This window comes from Culex pipiens, chromosome 1, assembly GCF_016801865.2.
Source record: "Culex pipiens pallens isolate TS chromosome 1, TS_CPP_V2, whole genome shotgun sequence".
NCBI lineage: Eukaryota > Metazoa > Arthropoda > Insecta > Diptera > Culicidae > Culex > Culex pipiens.
Window position 1 is genome coordinate 131,665,552 of NC_068937.1, and position 12,837 is coordinate 131,678,388.

At 42.2% G+C, this 12,837-nt stretch overlaps 1 protein-coding gene across 1 annotated transcript in view; it reads right to left on the bottom strand.

Moving 5' to 3' along the window:
* LOC120417849 (cadherin-99C) overlaps window positions 1-12,837 on the bottom strand; it is a 204,877-nt gene that overhangs the window by 88,060 nt on the left and 103,980 nt on the right. The window contains exons 3-5 of the mRNA XM_039580070.2: window positions 5,138-5,604; window positions 1,037-1,215; window positions 846-968 (exon numbers count right to left, since the gene is read on the bottom strand). Coding sequence (XP_039436004.1) covers window positions 846-968; window positions 1,037-1,215; window positions 5,138-5,411 — 576 coding nt within the window. The 5' untranslated portion in view covers window positions 5,412-5,604. The remainder of the gene's footprint in view (window positions 1-845; window positions 969-1,036; window positions 1,216-5,137; window positions 5,605-12,837) is intronic.

The window sequence follows — 12,837 nt, forward strand, 5'->3', positions numbered from 1 at the left end:
CTATCCAGGTGGAACATATGCGCGACGCGAGTGCAGAAAAAAAATGATAATCACATTCGGATATGTGCAGTGAATTAATTTTCCGGGCCTGCTTTCCCATTCTGCTGTGCTCGCTGTTGCCCATTTTTGGATTCTTTGCGCCATTGAAATGATATCATCGAGCCCCGGTGACTTGGCCCGCGTATAATAATGAACCATGAAACGACCCAGAACGAACACTCTGCCGAGTCCCTGTGGGACTCAAACCCACATCTCTATGTACCTTGCAATTATTATGCGTAGCGAATTAAACAGTGAGCTCTCTAGTAGTAGCTGCTGCTACCGCGAGCAGATCGTCTTCTTGTGTACCATGGGGAGAAAATTATAGGTTTCGTGGATTCTCAAGGTTTCCTCGGAACTTCATCTACGGGGGAGCGATGAGATGAGAATGTGATTCGCACGCAAAAAAGGGCCTAGAATCCCTAGAAGGCTGACGGAGAGGAACTAAGGAGATCTGAAACTACGACGACGACGACGCATCGAGAGCAATAAATAATGCGCGAAATCCTTTGCAGCCATTCCGGGAAAGGAAGTTCTGGCGGCTACGACGGTTCTCGGTTCTTGAAGGCATTATGCACAGTGGGAAATCAGTTGCGGTCATCGGTACTAGCTTGGTAAAGATCAAGTAGAGCCCAAGTTGATCGAAGTTACGAACAATCCCATAGTGCAGACTTTTCCCAGCGTCCACCATAAATATTAATTTAACTACCCCCTTTCGGCGTAACCGACAACGCTGACTAGAGAATAGCTATGTAGCGCGACACACTCCATCCTGATATGATCAACTATAGCGAAGCAACACTCACCTCCGGCACGGTGGTTTCGTACGGCGTGTTGATAAACATCGGCGGATTATCGTTGACATCCGACACACGCACGATGATCGGGATGTTGCGCTTGCGACGCGTCGATCGGATCGTGCAGGTTATCTGCAAAAAGGAAAAAAGGCATGGGTTCAAGGTTGAGCTTGCTGCGGCTACCTGCTAGCTTGACTTACCTGGAAGACGATGTGGCTGAGGTTCTCCTCGTCGCGGTCCAGCGGATGGATCAGCTGCAGCGACTTGCCGACGAGCGTGAACGTCGGCTTGCCCTTGGGGAATATCAGATCCAGGGCGATCTCCTCGTCGGGGTCACCGTAGATCGGGAGCTCCGGGGGCGTCGTGCGCTGACCGACGACTGTGGAAGAAAATTATATTTTGAGTCTCAAATTTCCTTTTTCAAAACAGTTAAGTAACACCATGAAACGTAATCCGTACTCGATATCCCGTGAGCAATAAATCATCCTTCCCAACCGCCACGCCAGATAATCGAGATCCATTTCACTCCCACATGGTGTACGGTTTTGATTGAAAATATCTCCCGGTAATTAATCGCAGTCGCGCTCGTTGAAACTACAACTCCAAGGCGTGAATAATCGTGACTCAATCGCGCTGCAATTACATTGTCTGCGGTGAGGTGGACGTGTGTAGAATCGTGCTCCAGAGGCGTAACTTTATGTGCATTTGATTGCGCTTTTATGGGACTGTTTTGCGATCGCACGTAATCGCCAGATCTGCGCGCAAATTAATAAAGTTCAAAGCGCACCGATAGCGTCGGTTTACGACTTTTTAACGGGGTTAAAAACCCTTAACATTCTTCGGGAAATGAAACCAATTTGGAAATCGCACGTCAGCGCGGAACCTCCCAAGAATTTTAATTAATGGTGCTCGATTTCGGTTGTTCTATGCTGCGGGGTCACCCTCCTAGAACACAACCATAAAATCCGGCCCAACCGCGACCTAATCGGATTAATTTTATGTTTATTTTGTCCCGTTGATCGCCGGAGATCGCCCGCGTCGAAGATCAACGGCATCTCGCGTCTAACACCGGACGAGGAGACGAAACCCGGGGGGGAATCACTCCAAAGTTCTGTCCGACATAGAATGACGGAAAGAGAATCGATTTGTTACAGTCGCATTTTGTGCGCTCCGATTAAAGCCGGAGTTTTGTTTTATTGACTCGCGAACAAGTCGTTGAACTCGCGCGAAGAAGACACGTCCCGAAAGGTAATTGGATCGAACTCGGGCGCAAATCATGCCCACACCAGGTGCCAGAAGAACTGCCCGAATAGAGAGAGAGTGTCTATAAAAGTTTTATTGGCTACATTCTAGAGAGACCAATAACCATTAGGTTTACGTGCTTTTTTTTCGCGAATCGTTTCTCTCTAGCAGAACCATCGAACGTGTCCAGGGTTTTAAATTGGGGATCGTCAAGCCCCTACTGGTTTGGTCGTTTGGTACTAAAAATGGGGCAACCCGGCAACCATTAACAAGCAATTAAATTGGCATTTCACTGGATCTAATTGTTGTTTGATTTTGGACTTCCCTTCGCAGTAGGGACAAAATGGTGAGAATGGTAGGAGATTTCGGTAAGCAGGTTACCAGATTGCTAGAAGGGATTAACTGTACAAAGTACGCATCTAAGAACTTTATGACTCGTGGGAATCAAGTCGGAAATATTCAATGAGTAATGTGATTTACAATTTCAATGTCCATGAGCTTAACACTTTGTTTAAGTACTTTGAGTTAATAGCGATTTGTTGCCTTGGTACCAGCAGTCACGAAACGGACTGTAAATCGACTTTGTCGTGCTATCTTGTCCCATGTCGATGTCACTGACGTTCCGTGAAAAACACTTTTTAATGTTTGGTCTTTTATAAATAAAAATTAGAGCACGCAATGTAAATAATAACATACACATTTTGATTAGTTATTATACTGTGTATTGTTCCATATGAAGAGTGACAACAATGCACCAAGTTTTTTCGGTTTCTATTGAATATCTCAAGATTGAAATCTAACTTTGAGAATTTGAGAAGGTCGAAAATTGAGACATTGTCGAAAGTCACAAAAGGTCAAATGCCAAAAGATCGAAAGACATAAGGTCGAATGGACAAAAGGTCGAAAGAGAAAAAAATGAAACAAATTATAGTAATTGTAAACTTCTAAAAAAAATCATGAATTTTATTTTTCTTTCAAATCTTATTTTTTCTGTGAGTTTATTATTGGTTTATCCAACCTTTTAGTAATAATATTTTTTTTAAAATAAACAGTAACTTCCAAACCATTTTTAAAAAGATTTCCATTCTTTCAAACATGAGCAGTTCTTTGGAAAAAACTAACTTAATCCACCTATGTGGTTAATGCCTTCCTCACTTTTTACCAACAATGAGTAATATGAGTGGTTTGGACACATATTTCAGCTATTTTTTGAGATCCAGAAAAATAAGTACACAGATTTTACTTAAGTGGTCATAACTCGAGACAGGGTTGCCCGAATTACAATTATGTGGACTTGTTGGAAAGGTCTCTTAATTACCTAACCAACGATGGGTCGGGTGATGGATCCGGACATCGTTTGCATACATTTAATTGAGATCCGGCTTCAAAAAAGTACATAAATATCACTTAAGTGGTCATAACTCGAGACAGGGTTGCCAGATCTTCAATGTTGTGGACTCTTTGGAAAGGTCTCTCAATTACCTAACCAACGATGGGTTGGAAGATGGATCCGGACATCGTTTACATACATTTAAGTGAGATCCGGCTTCAAAAAAGTACATAAATATCACTTAAGTGGTCATAACTCGAGACAGGGTTGCCAGATCTTCAATGTTGTGGACTCGTTGGATAGGTCTTTCAATTACCTAACCAACGATGGGTCGGATGATGGATCCGGACATCGTTTACATGCGTTAAAATGAGATCCGGATAAATGTGAAAACACATTTTTATACATAACTTTTGAACTAGTTATCGAAACTTCAAACAATTCAATAGCGATGTATGGGACCCTAAACCAAGTCGATTGCAACTGGTTTGATCAAAATCGGTTCAGCCAGTGCTGAGAAAACTCAGTGAGAATTTTAGTCACATACATACATACACACACATACACACGCACATACACACACACATACACACACACAGACATTTGTTCAGTTTTCGATTCTGAGTCGATATGTATACATGAAGGTGGGTCTTTGAGCTTTTAATAAAAAGTTCATTTTTAGAGCAGGATTATAGCCTTACCTCAGTGAGGAAGGCAAAAGCCAGTGCTTTGTTCTAGAAATCAGGAGTAAATCCAGTTCTTTCGCGAAAACTTAACACGTAGCCTTATATGTGGGACAAAATTCAAATGCTCAGCTTGCTTTTTTTCTCAGTTTGCTGTTTTTACATATGGGACATTTATGCGAACATGAGCAGAGCAGCTCTTCAAAAAAAAGTTCCACTTCTGAGATAGTTTTTATTTTATTTTAAGAACAACATATTATTTATTCTTTAAATATTTTTAGGAGTTTTTCCATTCATTCAAACATGAGCAGTTCCTTAAATCAAAAATTCGACTTCTAGATTATTTTTGGTGAGTTTTTCCATTTTCTCAAACATGAATTGCTCATGAAAAAAAAAGGTTTCTTCAATTAAACGATTTCTTTAATTAAACGATCTTGAAATCGTTCGAACATTTCAGAGACTTTTACATTCTTTCAAATTTAAAAAGTTTCGAAACATGAAAAAATCTCAAATATTGTTGCAGGTATTCTATCCCAATTCGACCTTTTATCCTTTCGACGTTTTGTCCATTCGACCATTTGTCCACTTTCGACCTTTTGGCATTCGACATTTTGTTCATTCGACCTTATGTCTTTCGACCTTTTGTCGCACATCCGCCCACATTGTCTCACCTTTCAACCTTCACAAATTTTCAAAATTAGATTTCAATCTTGAGATATTCAAAAGAAACTGAAAAAAATCTGACAATTCGACCTTTGGCATTCGACCTTTTGTCCATTCGATCTTATGTCTTTCGACCTTTTGTCATACATTCGAAATGCCAAAAATGAACCTGTAGAAAACGTAGTCCATTTCGTTAATAGTAGTGCCTAATTTTGCCAATTGAGACTAATCTAAACATCCTATTGGGTGTACCTTAAATTTAAAATATTAGTTTTAAGCGTTGTCTACAGATTTGGTGGTGTCATTTATAGTCCGTGTCATGACTACTGGTACCATTGAAGCAAACTTATAAATTTCACAAAAAAAGTAACAGATCTACTCACAACTTCCCCGGCTCTCCTCAATATCCAGAATGATGTTGGTCTGCCCAGTTTCAACCTCGCACAGCTGCAGCTTCCCGTCGACGGCCTGGGCCTGGGTCACCATCAGTACGACGGCCAGCAGCAGAAACCACGGACTCCGCGTCCTACTGGACATCATCGGCAGCCGTCGCCTCCGTCGCTCGATCCTTTTATGGCCGGACGGTGGTACAGCTCTGGACGGGAGCCCAGTTCTGGTCACCACCGCGTCTAGCGGTGCTAATTCTTCTTTGGTCATTGTGATTTTGTTTGACGCTTCTACGCCGAACTGTCACAGCAGCAGCGTTTCGTTCGTTCCACGTTTTTTTGTGGGTTGGTCGTTTGGTCGGTCGGTCGTAAGTGTTCAGCAGGTTTCTCCGTCCAGATGATGACAGGCACTAGCGGCTTCAGCCATAGCCAGCCAGCGTGTCTAGCCGGTTTGAGCAGCAGATCTGAAACAGAACGAGAAGAAACGGGAAATTCAAATTAGACGGATTAGGTATTCATAGAACCGGAGCAATCTACAGGCAAACAAAAGCCTGGGAGGGTGGACTCGGCTCGAGTGGATTCTGATAAGGGTATTAGGTTTTGTGCTCGCTGTCGGACAAGTTGCTACTATTTGCTCGCGATAAATTACGTCCAGGTGGATCTGGAGATCGGGAGCGCGCGCGAATACATGGCAATTAACAGTTTCTTTGCTGGTAGCGGCACAGCTTTCTGGGTGTTCGATTTGCATAAGAAGAGCGATTGTGTTGGCAGTGAGTCGGGAACTGGTTTAGAATAGTGATCAGTTGATGTATGGTTGAACTGCTTTTATGGAATTGATACCCAAATAGACTCTGGAAATAATTTTTAAAAGCCATCTCAAAATCGATAAAACTATGTCGGTCAGTGGACTTAATTAATCCACCGCATCGTCACCGTCATTTATCCCAATCAACGCTCGGGAACCGGTTCCCTACAGGCAACCACACACACCGTCGCTCATGACGGCACCCCGGAGAAGTGAAAGTCCCCTGCCTGGCCTGGGCGCTAAAGACCCAGCGGCACCGGAACACTAAATCACCCGCGGGAGGAACACCACTGAGACCAGAGCATCAGGTCGCAGAAGAAGACCCCCAAAAGCGCGCTTATCTCGGGTGCGCGCGGAAACTGCGCGTATGTGTGTGGTCACACATACACAGCGGCGTCGAGCTGTCACGCGACGACTGAAAGTGAAACCGGCTCGAAGAAAAGGCGCTACTTTTTACGACTTATTATCAGCAGGAGGAGCGTTCCCAGCAGCTATACGAAAGTGAGAGTTGTTGCTTCGGGACTCTGCGAGATCCGCGCTCGCGGAAAGTAGAACATTGCTCAAGGGAGAAAGGCCGCGCGGCTTGGCTATAATCCGAAAAACACGCGTGAAGCTGCTGCACCGGTTTGGTTTTCGTACAGATTTGCAGCGATTGTGACTTTCTTTTTCTACCCTAAAAAATGAAAGGGAGAATGGTCCACCGGCGCAGGAAGTACATTAATATCTGTCTAACATCAAGAACTGGTTTGCGTCGTCGCCGGAAGACAATGCGAAATTTAAAAGGTTCATTAGCGATCTCCCAAGATCGCGCACCGCGTTGAAGACGTTCAAGATCTAATACACAATCGAGCGAATTGAGTCATTAGCTTGTTATGACTCGCGGGTCCCGTGAATTGAATACCCCTCCCTCCGACGGGCGTTTGCTGTTATTCGGCTAATGGCCCTCGAGGGCCAGACTCTCTTTGTCGGCTTATCGCGATGATTGATCACTGTACCACCACCGTGCAGAGTTGAAGGGATTGCCGGGTGTTTCACGGACTTCAATGCCGCACAGCGCATCGCAAAATTATATTTGGGCTGATTCTGTGGATATTGATGAAGGATATGCGACTCGATAGAATTTAAACTTGAATTTTGAATCGAGTTTTACAAGAGCAGAATCTAAAAATAACCCTGCTCGACATTTTTTGAAGTTTATGTCAGTAAACACCTGAACACGCTCCAATCGATAGCATTGAATTCAATGAATTTCTTGGCAATAAATAAAACTGTAAATTTTGGTTATAGGGGGAGAGGGGGTAATATGCACCCCCTAAGGGAAAACTGTAAGTTCTCAACCACAACAGCATTTCTGTGAAATAATTTTGCTAGATGTTCTTAAACAACTATTATTTTACGTCATCCAAGTGAAAAAAATCATTAAAAACCTCAAAACTGTTAAAAAATAACACAATTCTGAAAACATTTTTGATTCATTTCAAACAACCTTGCGGAGCAGTTGAGGTTTTGCAGCGCGACTGTGTTTCAAAAGTAGGTGGCGCCAAAATTAGGTTACTTGCCAAAAATCGTATTCCTTTCTGCTGGATTGAGGAACAAAATCGATTATTTCTCATGATTCTCTGCATCAATCTAAATGAAACTGGTTGCAAAAGACGAGACAAATTTTTTGCTGTAAAATATTGAATATAAATTTTTGGGCGCGCAAAAATTTGTGAACTTTTTCTTTAAAAAACATGTTTTGGAACACGAAAAAATTACTTTCTCCGTATATATCAATGAAATAAACAGTTAAATAGTTGATAACAGATGTGTTAACGTATATTCAACAATTTTTATTGATTTTTAACAGCCTTTGTTGCCAAATAGTCCAAATTACCTTCTTTTTCTAAATTTACAGTTTTCTCATAGAAAAATCGAAAAATATTGGAAAGTTGTACACCAAATTGTTGGAAATATTTTTTCTCATCCGAATCCGGAATAAGTTTTATAAAAATGTTGTTTATGAAGGAAAAAAGCATTTTTTTTTCAAAAAATCATAGGTTTACGCTATTTGTTCATAGGTGGCGACATGTGTCTTTTAGCTTTGCTGCAAATCCTCTTTAGTGAAAATCCTTTCTGTATGTTGAATCAGCTTCGCTAGATATATCTTTAAGCTTTGCTGCAAATCCTCATATGCACAACAACATTGGGGCAAAATGCACTACAACAACGGGGAAAAATGCACCATACACAGTAAAAAATAATGTAAATTTGGAAACTGTAATTATGGAAGGTTGAATATTACATCTTTTATGATGTAATTTTACCTCAAATTAAACTGAAAAAGTGACATTACACCTGAAAAGTGGTAAAATTACACATTTCCAGAGGTAAAATTACACCTTTTTTCTGACATAAAAGGATTACCATGATTTTTTTTTCTGTGTAACAACGGGGTAAAATGCACCGAGTTAGAGCAGTTTACACTAGTAACCACTAGTTGACACCATTGTTTTCTAAAAGGACCAAAACAACGGTGCATTTTGCCTCAATTTTTTCCAGCATGGTTTTGGAATGTTTAGCTTCTAATTTCTATGAAAAGCAGGGGGTGTATTTTGCCTCGGGGTGCATATTTACCCCCTCTCTCCCTAAATTCTATATAATCATCTTAAGCAACCATGCGCACCCACGTTTATCTGTGGAGGAAGCAAGGTTGCTTTCAGAAATAATCAATTTATTGTTAATTTTAAGTCAAATCAGATTTAACTTTTTTAATCTTGATTTAAAGCTTTTTAATTTCCAAGCATTTCTTTTAAAACCAAAATCCCTTGTAGCTTGTCCATCAAATTGAATAAAACACGCACCTTCGTGCACCACCTTCAGGAATCCCGACTGGTAATGTCTACAACTCACACAAGACGTAGGGTAGGGTAGTCATCAATGAGACACTTTTGGTTTTCAACTTTCAACGATTTTTCTAATTTTTTCATTAGCATGTTTCAATGAGCTTTTAGTTGCATTATCTTTCTTTTAATGTGTTCTATCATTGACCAAAATATGAGATCGATCCGACATCTACAGCCAGAGTTATTCAACTGTCTCATTGTAGACGCACTTGGCAGGAACAATGAGACAGCTGGGGAACAATGAGACACATTACGAAAATCAACATTTTTCTAGCAAAACATCATGTTTTTGTATTGTTCCATTGCAGGTGACTTGCCTTGAACATTTTAGAGCAATTTTGCCAACATGAAACTTTTAATAACAAAAGTTACACTAAAAGGTATTGAAATTTTGTAAAATCCATATATTAATACCAAATAACTTAGTATTTTTGATAAAATGAAGTTTAAACTTTTTAAATATGCTAAAAATCACTTTTAGTTCATGTTTTGAAAGATTTCCATCGATTTTGAAAAGTTTATTGAAGAAAAATCAAAGTGTCTCATTGTTACCCATGGGCTGAAATGAGTGGGGAACAATGAGACAGCCCTGGATTCTGGGTATATTCTAAATTTTGGCCAAATCTAATGAAAAGACATTGTAGCCCAACTTAATCCCTATGGAACGTCGAAAGAAATTTGAAAAAATATTAGTTTTGGTGTAAATGGCAGCCTACGAGCGAAAAAGTATTTTTTGTCCATAATTTACTTTTACACACCATAATCAAACATTTATGAATTACTTTTCAAGGGAGCGTCCATAACCAAAGCCACTAATATGGCAGACGTGTATCCAGTAGACACACCTTTCCCCCAAATATGAGCCTGATTGGTTGAAACTACGACTTGTGAGAGCCATTTTATCATTGTTCCCCGTGTCTCATTGATGACTACTCTACCCTACACAAGATTCACCTAGACAAGCCATTCATCATCGCACGAGGAGACCCAAAGTCCCAACTCGTTCAGCTGGACACGTGAACACGAAGGAAGATGCGCGAATCGATGCGTTCGTACAACCAAGGCCTTGCGTGCGATGTCTCTTTCTACAAAAGGGTTCCTCCTCCTTTTTCCCTCTGCTTGTGAGTTGTGACAGATATTTATTGGTGCTGTCCGCCAGACCTTCAAAACTGAAGCTCGCTGTGCGTGCAGACTTGGCAAACGGGTTGACAAGTATCTTTGATTGATATCTTGGCTGGCGAGGCACTCGGTTGATAAGTGACAAATTCACACCGAACTACACGTCTTGAGTAATGTCTGCGCGGTGTGTTACCGGAAGAGAGTTAGATAATGCGTTACACGAGGAGCGTCGTTTCTTGGGTTTCGCGATGATGCTGCTGCAGATAGCGAGTAGATCACAAATGATGTCCCATTAGTGGGCGACAATGGTGGCTGTGCCCTTAGCCGTAATGGAACCAGTTACGTTAAGGACCCTGGAGAGCCCATCATCGTGGGCTTTCAAGCACAAATCAGTGTCAATCAAGCTTGTCCCGGGCGCAGTTGATTAGGCGTTATTATTTGATCTGCACTGTGGGTTCCAGCGGAGGTCCATAAACGGTGATCACGACAAAGAGCTTGACATTCAGCGCTGATAGGCCTGTGACAGCCAACGCAAGCAATAACCGTAAACTAGACCCTCCCGCTAGGCTAACCTATCGTCGATAGACCCATATTGATCTGCTCCTCGGGGCTGATCGACAACGTCGTCTAAATCCGACAAAACCTTTTGAGTAATCGGCGATGAAAGACTCAATTTGGTGCAACTTTTCAATCAAGAGGTCCGCCGATGTGTGTCCTTTCACTTTGGAGCCGATCTTGACGCCCCGGCGGGCGGGACGCGGAAACAATGGAACCATTTCTAGGGATAATCCCAAAAGCTGTGTGTGACTCATCGAGTTTGCTCAAGGGGTTCGACCCTTGATTAACTGCCCGTGCTGCCTTGAAGAGTTGATGGTTTGCGTGCAAGGCAGTGTATGCACACGGTATGGATCATGATCGTTTCAAGAAGAAAACAAGAGCAAGCCGGCAAGAAAGGGGACCGACCGATGTCGAACAATGAAACGATCGAGAGGTTGTGTACACTTTTGAGCTGTTTAAAAAAAATCGCGTTCGCACTCTGCGGTCATATCTGCGATCGGCACATAAATAAGTGTTGTTTTTATTTTGTTGCGTTTTGTGTGAACTCGTAATTCGTCGATTATGCTGTGAAGACAGTGGCGTTGAATTTTTACGTTTTGAGTAATTTTGTCAGAAAATAGAATACATCAGGTTTATTCAAACATTTTTAAAATTGTTTGTTCAAAAATACTAAATGATTTATGTCGAACTTTTTATCATTTTCGTACGCCCATGCCAAGTACCCCGCATATGCGTGAAATTGCCCCAAGATTTATTGACCTTCGAAGCACTTGGCGAGCGAGGGGTCGCTCATTTAGCGCCCTCTCTATTTTGATTTTTCGTCGAGAGCGTCGACATTGAGCCCAAACGCTTGGTCAATTTACGCGACCCAAACAAAAGCATCATCACGCGTGTAAACAACAACAACAAAAACGCCGAAACTCATCACAGCAAAATCAAAACAAAAAAAACTGCGCCGACCGCGCTGATTGATTTCGCCGATGACGTTTGAAGTTTATTAACGATGATTCATGGGAGCTGAGGGGTGGATCAGCCGCGAAACTTGAGACTTGAGAGAGAATGAGAGGAAATTGAAAGTGATCGATGGGAATTGGCCGAACAAAGAACTCACTCGCGGCGATGAACAAACTCATTTCGGCGCTCATTAGTGAGCCGGAGAGTGCACTAATCCCTTTCAAAGTTTAATTTCGTCGGTGTCAAAGGTGGCCCAAGCTTAGCGATTAATTGGCCTGGGGTTGAACGATCTTGATCGAGCATACCGGCGCAAGTCACGCCAAGTCTTGCGCAACTAACCTTGGGCAAAAGGTGCAATTTTCTGTGGAACCTGGGAATTAGCTGATGATTGAGCAGGTCATTAAAGTGTGATTATGAGTGTGTGCGGTTCTCCGAAGGTTTTGCGTCGGAGTGGTGATTTATGAGGTGTCGCAAAGTGGTTAGTTGGTTCGTCAAACCACTCATGAAATGTTGACACGTTGTACTTAATTAAATATAGATAAGCGCAGATCTGGTTTGTTGATTTAATTGGTGTAAACTAATCAAAACAGACAGTTATATTTGCTCAACGAGTTATATTTTTGATCTCTCAACTAAAAAGCTACTGTGAGAATCTGAAACTGCTTTCACTAACCAAATCCAGCTCAAGTATCTACCTGCCAAACAGTAACTCTTTCTATCAACAACACAAATTCCAGCCATCAGATTTTCCCAACCCCTCAAGACCAGCGTGTTTTGATAACACACTCTTCCACCTTCTTCAAGCACCCAAAACCAGCTCATCATATCACAAACTTTCACTTTGCTCAGCTTCCAAGCATCTGCTAAAGCAAACTTTAGCACTTCTTTTCACCTCGGAAACTGCTCTATGTCATGCCAAGCCCCTCTCTTTCCCCAAGGGGAACCCTTGAAGAGCAGCAGCAATAACTTTTCGCCCAGCAGTTTTCTCTTCCATCAACGCCCCCTTTCCAGGCCCGCCAAAATCAACCGCGCAGGTCGTGCATAAACATTCCGCGAACGCGAATCGACCACACGATGCTGCCAATATGTCCAACATAATCATCTTCGAATACTGGCTGGACAAGACACCAACAACATGGCAACGTCGGGCTGGGAAGCGAAAGAGAAGGCATTTAATCAATCTTTTAATAACCCTCGCTGCACACCGCAGCGGACCTCTCCCCCTTCTGGGGAGCTGAGACCCCACGGTTGAAAGTAAACATGACCCCAATTTCGATTTCATTTGGCTTTTAACACCCCTCACGGCAGCGCACCGGCTTGGGAGATGCCGGTTGGGGCAGTGTTGCCAGAATATTGTAAAAGTCAGATCATCATTA